This window comes from Cervus canadensis, chromosome 22 (genome assembly GCF_019320065.1).
Source record: "Cervus canadensis isolate Bull #8, Minnesota chromosome 22, ASM1932006v1, whole genome shotgun sequence".
In the NCBI taxonomy this organism is placed as follows: domain Eukaryota; kingdom Metazoa; phylum Chordata; class Mammalia; order Artiodactyla; family Cervidae; genus Cervus; species Cervus canadensis.
The window spans coordinates 47,556,187-47,581,782 of NC_057407.1; the positions used below are offsets into that span (position 1 = coordinate 47,556,187).

A 25,596-nucleotide genomic window follows, 5' to 3' on the forward strand; every position below is an offset into this window, starting at 1 on the left:
GAGAGGTAAATTCCAAAACTCATTCTATAGGCCACCATCACACTAATTCCAACACCCAGACAAAGATGCCACAAAAAGAAAACTACAAGGCCAATATCATGATAGAACATAGATGAAAAATACCTACAAAATTCTAGCAAACAGAATCCAACAACATATTAAAAAAATCATACACCATGACCAAGTGGCTTTATCCCAGGAATGCAAGGATTCTTTAATATCCGCAAATCAATCAATGTAATACACCACATTAACAAATTGAAAGATAAAAACCATATGATTATCTCAATAGATGCAGAGAAAGCCTTTGACAAAATTCAACACTCATTTATGATTAAAACTCTCCAAAAGCAGGAATAGAAGGAACATACCTCAACATAATAAAGCTAATATAGACAACCCACAGCAAGCATCACCCTCAATGGTGAAAAATTGAAAGCATTTCCCCTGAAATCAGGAACAAGACAAGGGTGCCCACTCTCACCACTACTATTCAACATAGTGTTGGAAGTTTGGCCACAGCAATCAGAGCAGAAAAAGAAGTAAAAGGAATCCACATAGGAAAAGAAGAAGTGAAACTCTCACTGTTTGCAGATGACATGATCCTCTATATAGAAAACCCTAAAGACTCTACGAGAAAATTACTAGAACTAATCAATGAATATAGTAAAGTTGCAGGATATAAAATTAACACACAGAAATCTCTTGCATTCCTATATACTAACAATGAAAAAACAGAAAGAGAAATTAAGGAAACAATACCATTCACCATTGCAACAAAAAGAATAAAATACTTAGGTATATCTACCTAAGAAACAAATACCTATACATAGAAAACTATAAAACACTGATGAAAGAAATCAGAGAGGAACCAAACGCTGGAAATAATACCGTGTCATGATGGAAAGAACAATATTGTCCAAATGGCTATCACCCAAGCATCTAAGATTCATCAATCCCTATCAAAGCTACCAACGGTAATTTTCACAGAACTAGAACAAAGAATTTCACAATTTGTATGGAAATACAAAAAACCTCGAATAGCCAAAGTAATCTTGAGAAAGAAGAATGGAACTGGAGGAATCAACCTGCATGACTTCAGACTATACTACAAAGCCACAGTCATCAAGACAGTATGGTACTGGCACAAAGACAGAAATATAGATCAATGGAACAGAATGAAAGCCCAGAGATAAATCCATGAACCTATGGACACCTTATCTTCGACAAAGGAGGCAAGGATATACAATGGAAAAAAGACAACCTCTTTAACAAGTGGTGCTGGGAAAACTGGTCACCACTTGTAAAAGAATGAAACTAGAACACTTTCTAACACCATACACAAAAATAAACTCAAAATGGATTAAAGATCTAAATGTAAGACCAGAAACTATAAAACTCCTAGAGGAGAACATAGGCAAACACTCTCCGACATAAATCACGGCAAGATCCTCTATGACCCACCTCCCAGAATATTGGAAATAAAAGCAAAACTAAACAAATGGGACCTAATGAAACTTAAAAGCTTTTGGCCAACTACAAAGGAAACTATAAGTAAGGTGAAAAGACAGCCCTCAGATTTGGAGAAAATAATAGCAAATGAAGAAACAGACAAAGGATTAATCTCAAAAATATACAAGCAACTCCTGCAGCTCAATTCCAGAAAAATAAATGACCCAATCAAAAAAATGGGCCAAAGAACTAAACAGACATTTCTCCAAAGAAGACATACAGATGGCTAACAAACACATGAAAAGATGCTCAACATCACTCATTATCAGAGAAATGCAAATCAAAACCACAATGAGTACCATTACATGCCAGTCAGGATGGCTGCTATCCAAAAGTCTACAGCATAAATGCTGGAGAGGGTGTGGAGAAAAGGGGACCCTCTTACACTGTTGGTGGGAATGCAAACTAGTACAGCCACTATGGAGAACAGTGTGGAGATTTCTTAAAAATTGGAAATAGAACTGCCATATGACCCAGCAATCCCACTTCTGGGCATACACACTGAGGAAACCAGAACTGAAAGAGACACATGCACCCCAATGTTCATCGCAGCACTGTTTATAATAGCCAGGACATGGAAGCAACCTAGATGCCCATCAGCAGACGAATGGATAAGGAAGCTGTGGTACATATACACCATGGAATATTACTCAGCCGTTAAAAAGAATTCATTTGAATCAGTTCTAATGAGATGGATGAAACTGGAGCCCATTATACAGAGTGAAGTAAGCCAGAAAGATAAAGAACATTACAGCATACTAACACATATATATGGAATTTAGAAAGATGGTAACGATAACCCTATATGCAAAACAGAAAAAGAGACACAGAAATACAGAACAGACTTTTGAACTCTGTGGGAGAAGGTGAGGGTGGGATGTTTCGAAAGAACAGCATGTATACTATCTATGGTGAAACAGATCACCAGCCCAGGTGGGATGCATGAGACAAGTGCTCCGGCCTGGTGCACTGGGAAGACCCAGAGGAATCGGGTGGAGAGGGAGGTGGGAGGGGGGATCGGGATGGGGAATGCGTGTAACTCTATGGCTGATTCATATCAATGTATGACAAAACCCACTGAAATGTTGTGAAGTAATTAGCCTCCAACTAATTAAAAAAAAAAAAAAAAACCTAAAAAAAACAACAACAAAAAAAATGAATTGAAATATTTGGACGTCATCAAATATTTTTGAACATATACCCCTTTCTTTTTGAACCTGCATTTAAAATGTATTTACAGTTTATAATTCATATATAAAAATAGAGATTTTTAAAGAACAATATAAAAAAAGAAAAATAATTTTAAATACCTTGCTCATCACAATAGTTCCATACCATCACTACTTAATATCTCAAGGCACAGTAGCTACTGGGGATGCGTTGCAGCATAGCAGTAGTAAATGAAAGCTCTTAATTCACTTGATCTTAGCCAAAAGGCTAAGAAGAGATGAAAGCTCATATTTCTAAAAAGCTTTTGGCTTGTTTCAGATTTTTTTGGCAATAGTATCAGATTAGTCAATTACATTTAACCTTATAAGACAAAGAACTCAAGAGGAGATACAGAAGTTTAGTACAGCAAAGGATTCCCAAAGGACAGCAAGGGATTCCCAAACTGGAGAGAGTATAAAATGTCTGTGCCATTTTTGAAGACTGAGAATGGAAAAAAAAAGAATGAAGAAATCTCAGTAATGTTTTTGTCGACTGTTGAAAAGATATTTTGGATACACTGGGTTAAATAAAATATATTATTAAAATTAGTTTCACCTGTTTATTTTTACTTTTTTAAATGTAGCTATGAGAAAATTTTAAATTGTGCAAGTGGACAGCACTGTATTTTTATTGTACTGTTCTAGATACCAAAGTGACTGAAATATGAAAGATGACTGAAAGCAAGATTATTCTGAATAAAGTTTTAAATATAAAAAAAAAAACATTCACAGATACACACATTAGATGATCACGTTTCTTTAACTCACCTGCCATTCAATCTTTCTAGTGTAAACAATAAGCTATTTGATTTTTTGCTCTGCTTAACTAAAATACCTTTCCAATAAGGAAGAAAGTATGACTATTTGACATTAAATATAGTATTTGCTATTTTCCCTGTTAATAAAATCATAAAGAACATTAAGATACTGGTTTACTTATAACTCTTAAATGCAAATTAAAAATAAGCCCTCCCACTAACTTTGCAGCTCATTAACAAATACATTTATAACTCTAAGAAATTAACCAAGAAATAGCTTAAATATTTAGGGTGCACTGTATACTAAAAAGAAGGGAGACAATATATAATTCACTCATTTTCAATTTAGTATAATGGTCAGTGTATATTTTTTCTAATGTTTAAGTTTAGTTCTTTTGAATTCTCTGCACACGTATGTATGTATGCATGTGATTCTTAGCCTTTCCCAGTGGTTTATATATTATATGAAGAGGATAAGTTTTATCTCATATTTTACCTTTTTTCTGGATCTTTTTGAAGGCACAATGAAATCATTTTTCTAAATGATTTTCCGTATTTTTTCAGCATTTCTTTATCTTGAACACCAGTTTCCAAGGAAGGAGGATCATTTTGCAGTGTCAGCATTAAAACCTGTGAGAATTTTCAACATAATGTAAACTTCTGAAGATTCAGTAATCAAATATTGTGGCCACAATTTATCAATACAGACAACCTCCAAACATCTGAGCAGATTTTATTATCTGAAAGTTCACATCTAGATCAGTTGTTTGGAAACTAGAGCTATTTAGGTGTTTTCCAGATAAATAATATCCTATAGACAGTTGGTTTCCCAGGCAATGTGCCTGCAAAGGCTCAACTGTATCAGCACTGTATTGTATGTACTTTAGTTGAAATCTTTCCTTCATGTCTTCTGTCCAATTCTTACACCAGCAAACTTAAAAAAAAAAAAACCAAAACCATGGCAAAATTAAAGAGTGTGACCTTGCTAACTTTACCTATTCATAGCTCTATTTCAACTTGACCCCTTGTAACCTGGCCTTCTCTTCCCAGAACTCCTCAAAAGCTTAGATCACAGCAATCACTGATGATGTACTAGTTAACAAAGCTATAACCTTTTTAGTTTGCATCCTTCCAACCTTCCCTGCAGCAATTGTCCATCCTGAATCTCTTCTTTCTTTGACTTACATGGCAACATACTATCTTGATGCATAGAGACATAAGTAACAAAGGTCCTATTAATATGAGGCAATTTGGGGTGATTTTCTATACTGTTTGACTTTTCAATAAAAGCATAACCCATTTTTCTAAGCACAAAGTCAAAACCAAAATTAAAAGGTTATAGTCAGAATTGTTATTTGCCATTCAGATTTAATTTATATTTACTAAAAGGGAATTACTAAAGTTGCAAGTATTTCTCATTTTGAGCAAATAGGTTAACATGTGTATGTCTGGCTACAACTTCAGGAGTCACTGCCTACAATAATATAAAGTAAACCTCATCTTTCTCTCTGACCTCCTTTCAAAAATAAGCCATTTCTTGGGCCTCAAAATAGCCTCCCACCTTACAGTTATAAAGAGTAATCCTTTTCAAAACCTTGTGAATATTCATTTACACCTAGCAGTCTTGACCTTTAGGAAAAAACCAAGGCCTTAAAGTATCACTAACCTTTCACCCATCAAACATATAGGTTAAAAAATATATACACACGTTTTGAATATGGACACACAGAGAGGTTTTTCATATTATCCTTACTTATTTTGTCTCTCTCTACGTTCTTAGTGCCTTAAAGGGGACAGAGTAACATTTTAAAGGTTCTAAAGTGCTCCAAGAACATAAATACATGAATATCACTACGACAAAAATTCACAATGGTGCTCACCATTTTAAACAATCATAAGGCATTTTGTAAAGCGGGCAAGCAAAACTATAAACAACGGCTAGAGCTACAAATAGACAGAATTCATGTGCATATTCTCACTTAGGGGTCACACAGATGAAAATGGTTGCCAACAGTACTGGCAGGACCATCTTGAAACACAAAAAACTCATTTATTACTAATGTTGGCGACATTAGGATTAATAACTAAATTTCGGGTAACTATTCCTTCAGGGTGGGGCTTCCCAGGTGGCGTTAGTGGTAGAGAATCTGCCAATGAAGGAGACACGAGAGACACAGGTTTGATACCTGGGTCGGAAAGATCCCCTGGAGTAGGAAGTGGCAACCCGCTCCAGTATTCTTGCCTGGATGATCCTACAGAGGAGCCTGGTGTGCTACAGTCCATAGGATCATAAAGAGTCGGACACGACTGAGCAACTGAGCCCACACGCACACACACACTTCTTCAGGATGTAACAGGTCTTTAAATAAAAGATGCTTAAAGTCTTACCACAAAGCAAACTTCTATTCAATAACAAAGAAAACAATACATATGTATGGCACATGAACAATCTGCATGGATCTAACATATAAAAAGCACTTAAAAACAGTGGCTGACACAGATGAGTGCTCAATGAATGTCAGCAATAATTACTGTTAACATGGAACTCTTCCAACAACCTTAACAGGTAGAAATGATCATCATCCCCACTGAGGCTGCTCTACACAGGTGACTGTGGGGGAACACACACTAAAATGAGACAGATCAGATAGGAACATCAAACTAGCTACATAGTCAGAGGAGATGGTGGGTCATCAAATAAGAAGGTCAGCTACAATGTAAAGCTACCCAGTGCAACATACCAAATATCTAAAAGAGATTCTAACTGCTAAAGAAGTTAGAAGGAATGCAGGGCAGAATACGATGGATAAGAATGTCCAATGATCCCACAAACACAAGAGCTCCAGATATGTGTATTTACAGGCAAATGGAGGACAAAATGCTAATATGAATGGCTGAGTTAGTGTAAATGAGAACAATTACTATTTTTATAAACTCTTACATTCATATAGTGCTTTTTAATATAAAAATACTTGTTCATATACTAATAAATCTACATAATTCTTAAAAAAGAATGTCAAATGAGGTAACCCTCTGAAAGAGAACTGAGACATGAGCTGGGATAGTATTGTGAATATAAGCCTTACCTTCATTGGCGGATACTTATGATAAGGAGCTGCCCCTGTGGCCAGTTCAATGGCTGTGATCCCAAAACTCCAGATGTCAGCTTTGAAATCATAACCACGAACCTGTACAGAACAGAGAGATGTACAAGATTACTTTTACCACCCAGGAGCACTTTCAAGATAGCTTCTAATATGTATCAAGAACCACAGACTTTAAGCTGATAAAATATAATCTAAAGTAGGCAAAAGCTAAACTTACTTGGTAAGAGGAAAAAAGAAAAAACTGAATTAATGTCTAGCATCAACAGGGAAATGTTTAAGTACTGTATATTCACTTAGAGAAACATCATACACTCAACTAAAAGCAATATTAATGAATCCTATATGAAAATATGGAAAACCACTTTATGATATAATATGAGAAAGCACTTAAGAAAGAAGATTATTAAATTCTTCAGAAGCTTTGATACTATTACAAACAGGTATACAATCTATTAAAGAAAAAACTAGAAAGACCTAAAACAAAAATAAAAGTTTGGCAGTCTTTTGTTTTCCAAATTTCCTATGTTACAATATTATTTTATCACCTTAATTTTTGGGGTGAAAAAAATTACAAGGGTAAGAATATTTTTAAAGTTGCTAGTGTGAATATGTTGCCAAATTTCTCTGCTTTATACTGTCACCAGCATGTTATAAAATTAAATATTTTAATTCTCTATCCTAAGCAATATAGGAGGAGAAACAGGATTTGGGAGTGTGTGGTTTGAAACCTAAAATTAAAGCTCCATTATTACATACTGCCTCAACATGGGGTAAATAGAAGGACCTGCAATGACCTAAGTGAAAGTTTCTTACCCCACTGTCCTCCCAAGGAGAATGTGCCCTAGGCCCCAAGCCCTGCTTATCAAATGATCAGGTGCAGTTCCTGTTTATTCCTGAGTAGTAGGTTTCTGCTCCCTGCCAGCCCTCAGAAAACAAGCCAATCACACCTTCACAAGGAAACCAAAGGGCACATCGCTTTCTTGATACTACAAAGCCTATCTCCTGGAGCAACTGTTCATTCCCTTCCTAAGTGCAAACCCATAAGGCATGCAGTGTCCTCTGCCTCCAGATACATGTACAAGCAAATAATAAATTGCGGCCAAGCTCATCAGGCCCGGTGTCAGGTACCTGCATGTTCAGTCATCTCCATAACCCTAGTGTGGGAAGTCCTGACCCACACTAGGGTCAATACAGGCATTGTAACAGAGTGAAAAGTAGATTCAGTTCTACATACAGAGTTTGACATAAGACATTAATGTAAAACATCTACAGGGAGTTGGAATCCCTACCCAATAGCTTAAAAAACAAGACTCGACTGGATATAATTCATAAATAATGAACAATGAACAGGTAGGAAGTAGAAACAGAAACAGCAAGTATGTGTAGTCAGAGAAGAGTCAGAGATGATGTGCTGGGAAGCAGTGTTGCTTAGCAGTAGAAGGAAAGCCAGGGAGAAGTCAGGGAAATGGTCTAATAAGTAGGAGAATGAGGAAGCTAAAGATGTGAGTAAAGGGCATGCCAGTCAGAATGGCTGCTATCAAAAAGTCTACAAACAATAAATGCCAGAGAGGGTGCGGAGGAAAGGGAACCCTCTTACACTATTGGTGGGAATGCAAACTACTACAGCCACTATGGAGAATGGTGGCTTAAACAGTGGAGATTCCTTAAAAAACTGGAAATAGAACTGCCATATGACCCAGCAATCCCAATGCTGAGCATACACACCGAGGAAACCAGATCTGAAAGAGACCCGCATACCCCAATGTTCATTGCAGCACTGTTTATAATAGCCAGGACATGGAAGCAACCTAGATGTCCTTTGGCAGACGAATGGATAAGAAAGCTGTGGTACATATACACAATGGAATGTTACTCAGCCATTAAAAAGAATACATTTCAATCAGCTCTAATGAGGTGGATGAAACTGGAGCCTATTATACAGAGTAAAGTAAGTCAGAAAGAAAAACACCAATATGGCATACTAACGCATATATATGGAATTTAGAAAGATGCTAACAATGACCCTATATGTGAGACAGCAAAAGAGACACAGATATAAAGAACAGTCTTTTGGACTCTGTGGGAGAAGGCAAGGGTGGGATGATTTGAGAGAATAGCATTGTAACATGTATATTACCATATGTGAAACAGATTCAGGTTCAGTCCAGGTTCAATGCATGAGGCAGGGTGCTCGGGGCTGGTGCACTGGGACGACCCAGAGGGATGGGACGGGGAGGGAGGTGGGAGGGGGGTTCAGGATGGGGAACACATGTACACCCACGGCTGATTCATGTCAATGTATGGCAAAACCACTACAATATTGTAAAGCAATTAGCCTCCAATTAAAAAAAAAAAAAAGATGTGAGCAAAGGGGGAAAGGAACAGCTTCAAATGCCACAAAGAGAATAAAACAAGGAGCAAAACATGAGCACTGGATTCTAGAATTAGCAGAGTTTCCTTCCATAAGGTGATGGGATGAGTGACATAAACTGTAGTCTGTTTGACACAACCAGGAAATAGGGATGTGGGGAAAACTAGTCCTTCAAGAGCCACGTGTAAAAAGATCAGGTCATTTAACTTGTACTAAGGATATTACCATTAAACCAGTCTTATACTATTCCTTAGGTTGCCTTTGTATAAATCTTGAGATTAACATGTCCTTTGCTAAGTTCTAGAGTTTGGGGTTTGTTTATTTTTCAGCATGATGCCAAGTCTTAGACAAGGATCAGAGGCATGTTTCCCAAAGGTAACCTAGCAGACCACTCGAAAGCAAACACTACTCAGTTTTTTTAATTTTGTAAAAAAAAACCCAAATCGCTGTAAAAAGACAAAAGACCCAGTACCTGTTCCATAACTTCAGGCGCCATCCAGCAAGGGGTTCCAACAAAGGTTTTTCTCACTTTATTTCGAGTAATGTCACCACCAGTTGCTAAAAAAGCACTAACTCCAAAGTCTAAAACAGAATATAACCACAAGGGATTAAAAGTACAGTAACTAACATAAATAGATAGGAAAATAATATAATGTAGTTATGGTCCTACATACATAGTATGACCTTTTCTCGTTTTTCTGCTGAACTTCTTGACTAAATTAACACATAGCTTAATGGGTTCCTCATTCTATTCCTCTCCACCTCCACACATCATCTCCTCAGATTTTCCTCCTTGCTCCAATCCATTCTTTTCATCTTCCCAAACTAAAACTCTATATCCATTAAACAATAACTCTCATTGTCCCTTTTCCTCAGACCCTGGCAACAACCATTCTACTTTCTGTCTCTATAATTTTGACTACTCTAAGCATTTCATATTAGTGGAACCATACATAATTATCTTTTTATAATGGAGTTATTTCACTTATCACAAGATCTTCAAGGTTCATTCATATTATAGCATGTGTCAGAATTTCCTTCCTTTGGAGGCTGAATAATATTTTATTGTATGGACATACCACATTTTGTGTATACATTCATCCACTGATGGACACTTAAATTGCTTCCATATTTTAGCCATTATAAGTAATGCTGCTATGAAAATGCGTGTACAGATAGCTGTTTCCATTCCTGCTTTAGGTTCTTTGGGGTTATATATTCAGAAGTGGAATTGCTGGGTCATACAGAATTTTTATTTTTAACTGATTTAAGGAATTGCCATACTGTTTTCCACAAGAACTCTACCATTTTATGTCCCTACAAATAGTGAACAAGGATTCTGATTTTTCCACATCCTTGCTATTTTGTATTTTTTTGATAACAGCCACCCTAATGGGCATGTTATTATCTCCTTCTAGTTTTGACTTGTATTTTTTCCCTGATGATTAGTGATACTGAGCATCTTTTCATGTGTTTTCTGAACATTTGCATATCTTCTTTGGAGAAATCTCTATTCAAATCAATTTTAAAATTGATTTTGTTGTTGCTGTTGATTTCGAGGAGTTCTCTGTATATTCTGGATATTATAAGTCTCTTGTCAGATGCATGATTTGCAAATATTTTCTCCAATTCTATGGGTTGCCTTTTTCATCTGTGGATAATGTCTTTAAGTGCACAAATTTTTAAAATTTTCATGAAATTCAATCTATCGTTTTGTCTTCTGTTGCCTATGCCTTTGGAGTCATATCTAAAAATCACTACCAAATCCAATGTCATGAAACATGTGCCCTGTTTTCTTCTAGAGTTTTATTGTTTTAGGTCTTTATATTAGAGTCCATTTTCAGTTAATTTTTGAATATTATGTTAAATAAGGGTCCAAATTCACTCTTTTGCATTTGGATATTCAGTTTTCCCAGAACCATCTATTGAAAAGACTCCTTTCCCCACTGAATGGTCTTGACACCCCTGTTAAAAATCACTTGATCATATTATACGAGGGTTTATTTTTGGGCTTTCTATTCTATTCCACTGGTCTTTATGCCAATTTTTATACCAACAACATACTGTTTCTATTACTATTGCTTTGCAATAAGTTTTGAAATCAGGAAGTGTGAATCCTCCTACTTTGTTCATTTTTTAAAGACTGTTTTGGCTACTTGAGGTTCAAGCTTACATATGAATTTTAGGATTTTTTTTCTATTTCTGCCAAAAAAAAAAATTATTGAGGTTTTGACAGGCATTGCACTGAATCTGTAGATTACTTCGGGTAGTACTAACTTTTTAAAACAATGATAAGTCTTCTAATCGATGAACAAGGGGGATGTGTTTCTATTTATTTACATCCTCTTTAATTTCTTTCAGCAACGTTTTATAGTTTTCATTGTACAAGTATTTCACCTTCTTGGTTATGTTAACTTCTAGGTATTTTAATTATTTTTGATGCTACTTGTATACAGAATTGCTTGTAATATTTTTCTCAGATTGTTCATTGTTAGGGTAGAAAATGAATTGATTTTTAAGTGCTGACTTTTTATCCTGCTTTGCAAAGTTCATTTATTAGTTCAAGCAGTTTGTTGTTTTTTTATGTAATGTTATGCTTAGGATTTTCTGCATGTAAGATCATAGAATCTGCAGAGATAAGTTTACTTCTTTCTTTTCAGTCTGAATGTCTTTTATTATTTTTCTTGCTCAATTGTTCAGTTTAGAACTTCCAGTACTAACACATTCTTCCCCTGTTCTGAACTCAGAGGAAGCGCTTTCAAGCCTTTCATCACTGAGTATGATATTCATGGTAGGTTTCTCATATGTAGCCTTTACTACACTGAGGAGGTTTCCTTCTGTTCCTACTTTGTTGCATGTTTCTATTATGAGAGTGTTGCGGTGTTGCTTTAAGTCCTGCCTGACTCTTGCGACCCCATGGACTGTAGCCCACCAGGCTTCTCTGTCCGTAGGATTCCTCAGGCAGGAATACTGGAGCCGGTTGCCATTTCCTTCTCCAGGGGATCTTCCCAACCCAGGAATGAAACCTGGGTCTCCTGCACTGCAGGCAGATTCTTCACCAGCTGACTACAAGGGAAGCCCATGAAAGGGTGTTAAATTTTCTCAAATGTTTGCTCTGCACTGAGATGATCATGTGGGTTTTCTTTTTCTCTTTGTTCTGGTAATCTCACGTGTAACACTGATTTTCACATGTTGAACCACTCTTGCATTCCAAAGAAATCCTACTTGGTCATGGTGTATCATCCATTTAACATGCTACTGAATTTGATTTGCTACTAGTATTTTGCTGGAAATATTTACATCAATGTTTATAATAGATACTGGTCCATAGTATTCTTTTCTTGGGTTAGTATCTCTGCCTGACTTTGGGAATAGGGTAATTTTGGACTCAATAAAATGAATTAGAAAGTGTTTCTTCCTTTTCAAATTTTTGGAAAACTTTGAGGAAGGCTGTTATTAGTTCTTCTTTAAATGTCTGACAGAATTTACCAGTTAAACCAGAGTCCAGGGCTTTTCTCTGTCAGAAAATTTTTGATTATTGATTCAATCTCCTTACAAGCTATATATAGGTCGGTCATTTAAGATTTTCTATTTATTCATGATTTCATCTTGTTAGGTTTTATGTTTCAAAAAATTTGCCCATCTAGGTTATTCAATTTGCTGGAGTAGAATTGTTCATAATACATCTTATAATCCTTTTTATTTTGGTAGAATTGGTAGCAATATCCACATTTTTGGTTCTGATTTTAATAATTTGAGTCTTCTTTTGGTTTTTTCTTAGTTTACCTAGCTAAAGGTATGTCAGTTTTTTCAACTTTCGATTTCATCAATTTCTTCTATTGCTCTTCTTTCTCTATATCCTTTTCTCAACTCTAAATTTTATTATTTCTTTCCTTCTGCTAGCTGAGTGTTCAGTTTCTTCTTTTCTGATTCCTTAAGCTGTGAAGTTAGGTTGTTGATTTGCTAGCTTTCTTTTTTTAAAATAAAGCATCTAAAGCTACAAATTTGCCCCTTAGCAATGCTTTCACTGTGTCCCATGAGTTCTGGTATGGTTGTGATTTTGTTTTCATTCATCTTTAAGTATTTTCTAGTTTCCTGTGTGATGTCTTCCTTCATCCATTGGTTGTCAAAATCTATTTGTCAATCTATTTTTGTTTAGTTTCCACAAATTTGTGAATTTTCAAGTCTTCTGTGGTTGGTTTCTAGCTTTACCTCATTGTGATAAGAGAAAATACTTTATATGATTATCACTTAATCTGTGGCCTAAAAAATGGTCTATCCTAGAAAATGACCCTTGGACACTTCAGAAGAATGTGTATGCTGTTCTTAATCGGTAGAGTGCTTTGAATATGCCTGTTAGATCTAGTTAGTCAATGTGTTGTTTAAGTCTTCTATTTCCTTACATTCTGTCTGTTCTACCCATTATTAAGACTGGAGTACTAAAGTCTCCAACTATTACTATAGAACTCTCTACAGTTCCTTTTAGTGTTACAGAGCTATCTATAGTACCCTTCAGTTGTGTTACTTTTTGCTTCATATATTTTGCTGGTATGTTAATATGTGCATGAATGTTTGTAACTGTTTATCTACTTAGTATATATATTTAACCTTTTATTAATATATAATGTATTTCTTTGTCTCTTACAACCTTTTAAATATAAAGTCTATTTTGTCTGATATTAGAGTAGCCACCCTGTTCTCTCTGGTCACTATTTGCATAGAATATATTTTCCCATCCTTTTGCTTCTAATCTATTTGTATCTTTGGATCTAAAGTGAGTTGCTTATAGACAGCATATAGTTGGATCATGTTTTAAACCATTCTTTTAATTGGACAGTTAATCTATTTACATTTAAAGCAATTATTGATAAAGAGGGACTTACTTCTATCATTGTGCTATTTTTTTCATATGATTTAAAGCTTTTGGGGGCTTCCCAGGAGGCGCTGGTGTTAAAGAACTGCCCTGCTAATGCAGGAGCCATAAGAGACATGGGTTCAATCCCTGACTCAGGAAGATCCCCTGGAGAAGTGCAGGGCAACCCATTCCAGTATTCTTTTTTCTATTTAATGTGTTTGTTTATTTGTCTGTATTGGGTCTTACTTGCTCCTGGGCTCCTCTAGTTGCTGTACATGGGCTGGAGGCATATGTGATCTTAGTTCCCCGACCAGGGATTGAACCTACATCCATTGCATTGGAAGGTGGATTCTTAACCCCTGGACCACCAGGGAAGTCCCCACTCCAGTATTCTTGCCTGGAGAATCCCATGGACAGAGAAGCCTCATGGGCTAGCGTACACAGGTTAACAAAGAGACATGACTAGAAGCAACTTAGCATGCATGTTAAGTTGCTACATGCAACTTAAAAACAAAACAACAAAAAAACTTGTTCCTCATTTCCTATATTACTTATTTTGTGCTTAACTTTTTGTTGCAAAATGCTTAAACTTTTTCCTCATTTTAAAAAATTTATATTCTATAGCTATTTTCTTTATGGTTACCATGGGGGTTACACTTACCACACTGATGTTTTAACACTCTAATTTGCATTTACACCAGCTTAACTTCAATAACATACAAAAACTTTTTTCTTTACAGCACTATTCTCATCTCTTCAAATTGTTATCACAGAATTACATCCTCATAAACTGTGTGCTCAAAAACATAAACTAATCATTCTTTTAAATGCATTAGTCTCTTAAATTATGTAGAAAAGAAGATGTGGTGTTACAAACCAATGCTATTTTAATATCAAGTTTTAGACCAGTAACTGTTTTCTGTAATGTGTTAGTCTCTTAAATTATGTAGAAAACAAAAAGTGCAGTTACAAACCACTGTTACAATAATAGTAGTTTTTTTTAACATACCCACATATTTACCTTAATTGAGTTCTTTATTTCTTCATACTGCTTGGAGTTATTATCTAGGGTCCTCTCATTTTACCTCACACAACTCCCTTGAGTATTTCCTGCAGGGCAAGTCTAGTGGAAATATATTCCCTCAACTTTTGTTTATCTGGAAATGTCTTAATTTTTCCCTCACTTTTAAAAGCATCCTTGGTTGCCACTTTTTTTCCAGAACTTTGAATACACTGTCCCTTTGCCTTCTGGCCTCCAAAGTTTCTGATGAGAAGTCTGCTGACAACCTTATTTAGGACGCCTTGTATGTGATGAGTCACCTGTCTCTTGCTGTTTTTACGATTCTTTTTCTTTGTCTTTCTTAAGTTTGATTATAAAATGTGTCTCTGTGAGTCTCGCAGAGTTCACTTTAACAGGAGATCACTGAGCTTCTCAGACATTTATGTTCATGTTTTTCATTAAGTTTGAGATGTTTTCAGCCATTATTTCTTCAATTATTCTCTCTGCCCCTTTCTTCTCCATCGAGGCCTCACATAATGTGGATGTTGGTCTGCTTAATGATATCCAAACAGACCCATCAGCCTCTATTCACTTTGTTCAATCATTTTCCTTTCTGTTCCTTGGAGAAGGAAATGGCAACCCATAAGTCTGTTCCTTAGACTTGATAATTTCCATATTCAAGATCATCAATTATTACTTCAACTAGACCAAATCTGCATTTAAATCCTTCTAATAAGTTTTTCATTTCACAATTCAAGTTATTGTACTTTTTAGCTCCAGAATTTCTTTCTTGTTTCTTTTTAAGTCTTCTCTCCTTATTGATATTTAGATTTTATTAACAATTGTTGTTTCAAGTTTTTCCATATCTTTTAACTCTCTCAACATCTTTAAGATGGTTGTTTTAAAGTCTTTGTCTAATATATCTGCCATCAAGCCTTTTTCAGTGATGGTTTCCTTTCAATAGATCATACTTTCCTGTTTCACTCAATGTCTTGTGATTTTTTCTTGTTGTTATTGAAGATGGACATTTGAATCTAATAATGTGCTAACTCTGGAAATCAGATTCTTCCCCTTCCCTGGGATTTACTGTTTTTTGTTATTGTTTTGTTTTTTGGGGTTGCTGTAGGCTGTGTCTGTGTCAAGCATTGGCCTAAAATGTAAACTTAAGGCCTTCTCAGATCTTTTCTGCACTTTTTCCTGAGAACAAACATTCACTTTTCAATTTTCCCTGCAAATGTTGTTTTTGTTTTGGTTTTGTGGCCACATCACATGGCTTGTGGGATCTTAATTCCCTGATGAGGGATGGAATCTAGTGCCTTGGCAGTGAAAGTGCAGAAGCCTAACAACTGGACCCACAGGAAAGTCCTGTAGTTATTTTCTATTGTCCTAGTCTTTAAGGTTTGGCTTCAAAAAGAGGAAGAGGAGAGAAATGAAGGAAGGAAAAAAACACAGTGGCCTGTTTAAGTGCCCTGGAAATCATGTAGAAAGGAGCTGTAACAACAATGGCTGCCTGTCTCTTTGTCTGCATCTCTGTGATCAGAAGCTGCAATTAGTAACCAGAGCAGATGCTAGGATATTTAAAGGACAGGGTTCTTTCTGCCCACCATAGTTCCTGCAAGTTGTGTGCAAGTTGCTCCAAAAACATATGCATAGCTGCCTGCCATGTGGCTGATGGGTAAGAAATCAGCAGCTCTGAAACCGACAAAAATTAACTCCAATTTACCTTCCAAGTCTTGTTCTAAAAGTTTCAAGCAATCAATGGAATGCAGAATTCCAAAACAGTTACACTAGACAGATTCTGCCAATTCAACTGTTGTCTAGGTGGGGAGAAGATTCTTGGTGCTTTCTACTCTACCATTTTCCTAGAATTCTTTCTTTTTTGTTCCTTACCATTTGATTTTGCTTCTCTACCCAATACAGCATTAATTGTGCCTGGTTTTGAACTTATGTAAATGGAATCACAAGCTATATATTCTATTTCGACCAGCTTCATTCACCCTGTGTTTTTATAATTTATTTAATGCTTCTGTATACAGCTGGAGTTTTATTCCTTTCCATCACTATGTAGCATCAAGCTCAAGTGCGTGTGTGCTCAGTTGATTCCGATTCTTCGTGAGCTACTGGGCGGTAGCCCTCCAGGCTCCTCTGTCCCTGGGATTTTCCTGGCAAGAATATTGGAGTGGGTTGCCATTTCCTCCTCTAGGGAATCTTCCCAACCCAGGGATCGGATCGAACCCACGTCTCTGGTGTTTCCTGCACTGGCAGGCAGATTCTTTGCTACTGAGCCACCAGCGAAGCCCATTATATAGTATTCTAAAGTATAAATTAACTACAATTTACTTATACATCCTACTAACAAAAGGCTTGGCAATGTTCCAACTTCCAATGCCTATTAGCACTGCGGCACACTGAAGTGTGAGTTTCTCGACACCACACATGCAGAAGCTAAAGTCTCTGGGCATGCATACCTTCAACTTACTAAAATGCTCCTACTAGCTCATATTCTCACTATCAGAAGGTGAGATTCTCTCTTGCTTTACATCCACACTGATAACCAGTACTGTCAGATATGTTTGCTACATCAGTCAGTATAATGTGATTTCCCAATGTTACTTTATTGTGCATTAATTGCTAACTAGATGAGGTTGTACACCTTTTACTATGTTTATGTGTTGATGTCTTCATTTGAGGTTATTTGACTTTTCCTTAATTAGTTCTTTGTATATTCTAAATTTGAGCTCCTTGTCAAGTTATTCATTGTGCAAATATCTTATCTACTCTGTGGTTTTGCTTTTTTACTTATTAATGGTGACAAACTTTTCTTCTTTTGATGAACAACAGTTGCTAACTTTACAGGAGTTAAATTTACCAATCTTTTTCTTTATGTTAGAACATGATATGGCTTAGTTAAAATATTCCCTTACCTGAGGACATGAAGATGTGTGCCTAAATTTTCTTCTAAAGCTGAAGAAATAATTCAAGGTTTGGGTAGTTATCTTCCTCCTGCCAAACACCTGACTGTTCCAGCAGTGTGGGACCAAGCTGAGATTTTCTCAGATGATCTGCTTGCTCAACAGTCCTGCAGTTCAGCCATTCTGGAGTCTCACCCTGGGGGAGGGGGCATTTCACCAAGATACCAACACTGGAAGGCCTTGGACTCTAACTCTTATCTCTTCAACTCTGAGTCTACCAAAAGTACACTTCCACCTCTCAGATGTGTCTTCCTAACTGGCAAATAACCCATTTCTCCCAGAAGAGAAATATAACGTCCCTAAAGCACATTTATTAAACACAATGAAATGTCTTGACTACTTCTCCTTTAGAGCAAAGTTAAAGAGTTGTATAAGAACCCACAGAAGATGACTCTAACAGGAGTTAGGAATAGATAACCATAATAAGTAGTGGTTAGAAAATGCCTAAGACTGAAAATGAAGGATGAGTAGTGGAAGATACCTTGAGTCAGCAGGGATATATCAACATAGTATGTGTGACCAGAGATGGTCCAGGGTACAGAAGAGAAAGCTGACTAAGAAAACATAGAAGATAAGTAATGCTGTTCTATCAGCCATTAACCTAAAATAAAAAGAAATACTAAATCAGTACCTGCAATCTGTACCGAGCCATCTTCTCCAAGAAGAATATTGCCAGCTTTCACATCTCTGTAAGGAATAAAAAAAATACTTATTAAAAAACACTTATTCTTTGGAGTTACACAATTTAAGAAGTTCAATATATTCACCACAACACTGGTAATATTTAAATGCTTTAATGCAAAATTGCATTAAAGAGTATTAGGGCCAATAGCAGAATTTTTAAAATTGTAGTCACTTGTACTAAAATCCAAACACGGTAAGTAGAAAGCTATAGTAACATATAGCTTTTACTAGTAAATCTGGAAAAACTCAAGATTATTAAATATTTGACTGAGATAACAGGGGCCAAAGAATGTGACCCTCACTCTCACCTTATCTACTTTTTAAAACACACTGATTTTTCTACACTTTATGAACAAAATTTTAAAATGATCAGTATGTGGCTGATAATAGGGACTATTCTATGCTTGTAGCATAAAGATATAATATAAATTGCTCAAACTTATCTATATTCTTATTAGTAACTAAAACAACTCAAGTAATACATAAATACATTTCTGTTATAAAAACCTAAACATCACTGAAAGGGTCAAAATCCCTTTTGACCACTGTTCTCAGGTCTAATATTCTCTACAAAGTTTCCAACCATTATCAGTCTAGTTAATAGAATATGTTCCTGCAACATATCTGGGCTTTTCTTCCAACATAAATGATATTGTACTATCCATTCAAATCTACAGCATGTTTTTCTCATGCAATAATGTGTCAGCAGAATCTGCAAAATTTACATTCCTCAACTCCTATGAGTAATCCATTTCTTTGATAACCTAGAGAAACTCTTACAAGGCACACAGAATGTACAAGGGGGCCGTCTATAGCACTGTCTGAAGTAACAAATCAAAAATGGTAACAATCTAGAAAGTCAACAGTAGCAGAAAGGTTAAATTAAATCTGTTACATCCGAAGGCTGGTAAGGGCTCCTGCTGCCGGGGGGTTAACAATCAAGATGGTACATGCTGAAACCTTTTCTCGTCCCTTGAGTCGGAATGAAGTTGTTGGTTTAATTTTCCGTTTGACAATATTTGGTGCAGTAACATACTTTACAATTAAATGGATGGTAGATGCAATTGATCCAACCAGAAAGCAAAAGGTAGAAGCCCAGAAACAGGCAGAAAAATTAATGAAACAAATTGGTGTGAAAAATGTGAAGCTTTCAGAATATGAAATGAGTATTGCTGCTCATCTAGTAGACCCTCTTAACATGCATGTTACTTGGAGTGATATAGCAGGTTTGGATGATGTCATTATAGATCTGAAAGACACAGTCATCTTACCTATCAAAAAGAAGCATTTGTTTGAAAATTCCAGGCTTCTACAGCCTCCAAAGGGTGTGCTTCTCTACGGGCCTCCAGGCTGTGGTAAAACGTTGATTGCCAAGGCCACAGCCAAAGAAGCAGGTTGTCGATTTATCAACCTTCAGCCTTCAACACTGACGGATAAGTGGTATGGAGAGTCTCAGAAACTGGCTGCTGCTGTTTTCTCCCTTGCCATAAAGCTACAGCCGTCCATCATCTTTATAGATGAGATAGACTCCTTTCTACGAAACCGTTCCAGTTCTGACCATGAGGCTACAGCCATGATGAAAGCTCAGTTTATGAGTCTCTGGGATGGATTGGATACTGATCATAGCTGCCAGGTCATAGTGATGGGAGCTACTAATCGTCCTCAAGATTTGGACTCAGCTATAATGAGGAGAATGCCCACGAGATTCCATATCAACCAGCCTGCTCTGAAACAAAGAGAAGCAATCCTGAAACTCATCTTGAAAAATGAAAATGTGGATAGGCATGTGGACCTGCTAGAAGTTGCCCAGGAAACTGATGGGTTTTCAGGCAGTGACCTAAAAGAAATGTGTCGAGATGCTGCCCTCCTCTGTGTCAGAGAATATGTTAATTCTACATCGGAAGAAAGCCATGATGAAGATGAAATTCGACCTGTGCAACAACAGGACCTGCATCGGGCAATTGAAAAGATGAAGAAGTCAAAGGATGCAGCATTTCAGAATGTTTTAACACACGTTTGTTTAGATTAAGAGTAAAGATCGTTTGTACAGTTCAACATGACTAGTTTGGTGTACCCTCTTATCATTAGTGGAAATAACTGAAGGAGGAGTGTTCTTTCAACAGTGAGAGAGTTTTATGTTCATGACACTGGTTTTATACTCTGAATTCTAAGTTATTGAGACATAGTTGTTATATAAATGGTATTACTACTTGTGAAAAATCATGAGGAGGAACAATTTAATCAGCCTGACTGTGGGTGCTTGTGTTTGACCTCTTTAGCCATATGTTGCAGCCTTATAGCGTCTAAGCTGGTCTTAAGGTAACAAATGATTTACTGAGTCATTAGTGAGAATTGGAGATGTGGTTAAGTGCTGGATATGTGATTTCTAGATATGTGAGAGTGTGTGTATGTGTGTGTGCGTGTGTGTGTATATTAAATGTATATATTCACACATTTTATATTGACATTCTGTAGATAGGTTTGAATACAGAAACTTTTTTTTTATCCCAACTACTGAATCAAAAAGTACCAAATAGCATATAGCAAAACTAAGATTAATGGTTGTGTCTAAAAGGTACAATGATTCAGCCATTTCTAGTTGTCACTTATTTCAGGTTTTTTTTTTTTTTTAAGTTGAGTGTTTCTCTGGAGTTGTATAGTTGAAGTCAGTGACATCAGAAACTTAGATGTGGCTCTATTATGGTTGTCGGGATAATTAAATAAAAATGCTTGTTCAGTGATCAGCACTGATCAGTGTTCAGTGAATGGTTATCAGGCAGTTGTGTGATCAACACCAATTTCACCGCTTGCTGCAAGCATGCTGAGTAGAGACGTTTTTTTATTGATACATGTAAAGGTGGGCTGAAAGCCTCACAAAAGAATGGCTTTGAAAACCCTCAGCGCCATTCAGCCCATGTATGTGACTTTTCCTTTCTTTGTTTAATGTAACAGTTCTGTTATAACCATGGGTTATCAATATTTTAAAAATATATGTTCTTTAATTATGTCAAATATAATTTGGTCATCAAAAACGAAATGATAGTTTAAAACTAGCTGTTACTAAATGTGCTAAAAATACCCGTTTTATAATCCTGACTTTTTGTTTTCTTAGCAGATTATAAATTATGCCCTGCTTAGTACAGATACACACATCAGAATCCCCCTATTGTGTCTGTAGTCGTTTGATGCTGTGTGCACAAAAGATGACAGGTTTTGTCCAAAATGTCACTAACCAGAATTCTGTTATAGGCACTTAAAACACAAGCATGAGGAAAATGGCACGGTATGATCTTGAGGTGCCTTCTGAATTTTTGTTTTTATTGTATTTCTTTGAAAACTCTGTTGTTATTTACGAGTTATTCATTAATTTCTTTGATAATAAGTCTCTCACAAGAACCCATTGGATAGTTTGTTCATCATTTGTTCTTTGAATGATGGGTGGGGCAGAGGTTCAAGTTTTGAAAAATTGTGAAGATGATTGAAAAATTGATGCAAAACACAAAATACCAAAAATAAAATATTTCATCCTCATTTTTAAAAACTATTATACTATTATTTTATAAATATGCAATAAAGAGGTCCCTCTTAATTGAGAAAAAAAAAAATCTGTTACATCCATGAAATTTATTAAAGTCAATCAACATGTTATGACTTCAAATGCCCTCTAATACATAATACATACTGCCAGTGAACACTTCAAATAGGACAGTGCATTTTGTATGCCACCATTAGTTACACACACACAGGCATGAACACATCTTTCCATACACACCAAAAGGAGAGCAATGAATTTAGTTTTTTTAAAGGAGAGGAGTAGGACCAGAGTCAAGGAGAACAGTGTTTGACTGTCCTGTGGGAGTGGACTCACCTATTTATTTCATAATTAAAAATAAATATAATTAGACAAACACAAGAGAGCCAGAACTTGAAGCTAGACCGAAAGAAAAGTGAGGCTAGGTCATGGAAGAAGGCCATTATTTGTCAGGAAAAGGAACCAGTGAAAGGACAACACATCATCTCTTCCCTGTCCTTCCCATCTTCTTTTCCCAATCCTTAGATAACCATTCCTTGGTAAATAACGAACAACAGTTTCACAAATGTTATGTAGCAGCATCACCATACCAAGAGTACATAACACTTTTCCTGAATATATACTGAAGCATAAAGAAATCATGTTACTCAGTATTTTTTAATGCTTATAAATGCAAGGAATTTATAAGACTTCTTCCCAGAGGCTGACTTACAGTAAAGGCTGGCTCACTTTGTCCTACAAACTTAAAGTCTACACAATGAACAGGAGAGAACTGAGGATATTTCCTTCCTGTGGTGACAAAGACCATTCAACTAAGCCAACCATGAACCTTCAACTCTTTTTTCTGAATGACATCTAAAACTTAATGGAAAAAAACAACATACAGTTTAGTCACTTCCTCCTCTGTTTTTGCAGCAGGTTACAACATATAGTGTTAGTACAGAAGCTGATCCTCTTACAACTACATGAGAAGTTGCTGAAGAACTCAACGTCAACCATTCTACAGATGTTGATCATTTGAAGGAATTGAAAAGGTGAAAAAGCTTGATAAGCAGGTGCCTTACGAGCTGACCACAAATCAAAAAAATCATCGTTTTGAAGTGTTGTCTTCTCTTACTCTACCCAACAACGAACCATTTCTTGATCAGACTGTGATGTGACAAAAAGTGGGTCTTATACAACAACCACAGCTGATCAGCTCAGTGGTTGGACTGAGGAGAAGCTCCAAATTACTCCCCAAAGCAAAACCTGTAACAAAAAAAGGTCATGGTGGCTGTCTGCTGGTCTGACGCACTACAGCTTTCTGAATCCTGGTGAAATGATTACATTTGAGATGCGCTGAAAAATGCAATGCCTGCAGCCTGCATTGGTCAAAGAGTAGGCCCAATCTGCTCCATGACAATGCCCAATTGCATACTGCACAACCAACACCTCAAAAGTTGAACGAACTGGGCTACGAAGTTTTGCCTTATATGCCATATTCACCTGACCTCTCGCCAACCAACTACTACTTCTTCAAGCATCTTGATAATTTTTTGCAGGGAAAATGCTTCCACAACCAGCAGGAGGCAGAAAATGCTTTCCAAGAGTCCATGGAATCCCAAAGCACAGATTTTTATGTTAAAGGAATAAACAAACTTATTTCTGTTGGCAAAAATGTGTTGATTGTAATGGTTCCTATTTTGATTAATAAAGATGTGGGAGTGAAGTTGTGAAGTTGCTCTGTGGTGTCCGACTCTTTGCGACCCCATAGACTGTAACCCACCAGGCTCCTCTGTCCATGGGATTTTCCAGGCAAGAGTACTAGAGTGGGTTGCCATTTCCTTCTCCAGGGAATTTTCCTGACCCAGGGATCGAAACCGGGTCTCCCGCATTGTAGGCAGACACCTTTACCATCTGAGCCACCAGGGGAGATAGGCATGTGTAGGATGTGTGGGAGCCTAATTACAGTGATTTAAAATTCATGGTCTAAAAAATAAATAAATAAAATTCATGGTCTGAAACCACAATTATATTTGCACCAACCTAATAGTGCATAGAGCACATCTCTCATCTACTCATCAAATAGATTTAAATAACTAAAAAAAAGACAACCTGCTTTACATCAACTTATGGAGATAAATGAATCACTAAATCCATCCATCCATCCAACTAAACACTAAAATAAAACTTGGTTATCTCTGAAGAGATGTGGAGCAGCAAAACAATCAATTCAACTACATACCAAAACAAAATCAATTGTTCCCTCCTGCTATCCCAGCTCCCAACTGCCACCTCTTAACTCTGTTCCAAATATCAGACTTATAAACTAGTATGCTGTAACAAAATAAGACAACTAACTATCCATCTACATAGGAGACCAGTTAAACTACGACATACTGTATAAACAAAATACTACAAATACTAACAAACATATGTGGTAATATGTTTATTTTGGCATAAATCTCTCTCAAAGGAATCACAAGAAAATGGCAAGAAGTAGCTCCTTCTAGAGCAGGATACTAGAAGTTCAGTGGAGGAAGGAGACTCTTTTTTAAAATGCTTTATTTTTTAGAACAATTTTAGATTTACATAAAAATTGAGAAGATGGTGCAGAGGAGCTCCCATATAGCTGTCAGCTAGTTTCCCCTATTATTAACACTGCGCATTAGTATGGTTCTTTTGCCACATTAGTCAATCAGTACTGATGCGCTGCTGTTAATAGGATGTCCTTCTAATGGAATTTGTATGATGTTTTCCTCGTGATTAGATTGATATTAAGAGTTTGGGGAAGGAAAACCAGTGAAGTGTCATTTTCATCACATTGTGTCTAGAGTACATAGCATTACCATGAGTTAGCACCACTGATCCTGAGAAGGCCTGCTTTTTAATGCTTTACCATTATGTACCATTTGAACTTTTAAGCCACACATTGGCATTGTTACTGTTGTTCAGTCACCTAGTCATGTCTGACTCTTTGCAGCCCCATGAACTGCAGCACGCCAGGCTTCCCTGTCCATCACCAACTCCTGGAGCTTGCTCAAACTCATGTCCCTTGAGTCAGTGATGCCATCCAACCATCTCACCCTCTGTCATTCCCTTCAATCTTCCCCAGCATCAGGGTCTCTTCCAATGAGTCGGCTCTTCCCATCAGGTGGTCAAAGTATTGAAGCTTCAGCATCAGTCCTTGCAGTGAATATTCAGGGTTGATCTCCTTTACGATTGACAGGTTTGATTTCTGTGCAGTCCAAAAGACTCTCAAGAGTCTTCTCCAGCACCACAATTCGAAAGCATAAATTCTTTGGTGCTCAACCTTCCTTATGGTGCCTCTCACATCCATATATGACTACTGGAAAAACCATAGGTTTGACTATACAGACCTTTATCAGCAATGTCTCTGCTTTTTATTTTTAATACATTGTCTAGTTTGTCAAAACTTTTCTTCCAAGGAGCAAGTGTCTTTTAATTTCGTGGCTGTAGTCACCATTTACAGAGATTTTGGAGCCCGAGAAAATAAAATCTGTCACTGTTTCCACTTTTCCCCTTCTATTTCCCATAAAGTGATGGGATTAAATGCCATATCTTAGTTTTCTGAATGTTGAGTTTTAAGCCAGCTTT

At 36.5% G+C, this 25,596-nt stretch overlaps 2 protein-coding genes across 3 annotated transcripts in view; one reads left to right on the top strand and one right to left on the bottom strand.

Moving 5' to 3' along the window:
* OXSR1 (oxidative stress responsive kinase 1) overlaps positions 1 to 25,596 on the bottom strand; it is a 106,338-nt gene that overhangs the window by 28,389 nt on the left and 52,353 nt on the right. For both annotated transcript variants that reach the window (XM_043442339.1, XM_043442340.1), the window contains exons 5-8: positions 18,415 to 18,470; positions 9,429 to 9,538; positions 6,565 to 6,666; positions 3,975 to 4,108 (exon numbers count right to left, since the gene is read on the bottom strand). In XM_043442339.1, coding sequence (XP_043298274.1) covers positions 3,975 to 4,108; positions 6,565 to 6,666; positions 9,429 to 9,538; positions 18,415 to 18,470 — 402 coding nt within the window. The remainder of the gene's footprint in view (positions 1 to 3,974; positions 4,109 to 6,564; positions 6,667 to 9,428; positions 9,539 to 18,414; positions 18,471 to 25,596) is intronic.
* On the top strand, positions 19,374 to 22,072 carry LOC122424493 (outer mitochondrial transmembrane helix translocase-like). Its single transcript, XM_043442352.1, has one exon. It carries the CDS (start codon positions 19,411 to 19,413, stop codon positions 20,494 to 20,496), a length of 1,086 nt encoding a protein of 361 aa, XP_043298287.1. The 5' UTR covers positions 19,374 to 19,410; the 3' UTR covers positions 20,497 to 22,072.

Coding starts and splice junctions, on each gene's coding strand:
- LOC122424493 (XM_043442352.1), top strand. CDS start 19,411: ATGGTACATGCTGAAACCTTTTCTCGTCCCTTGAGTCGGAATGAAGTT.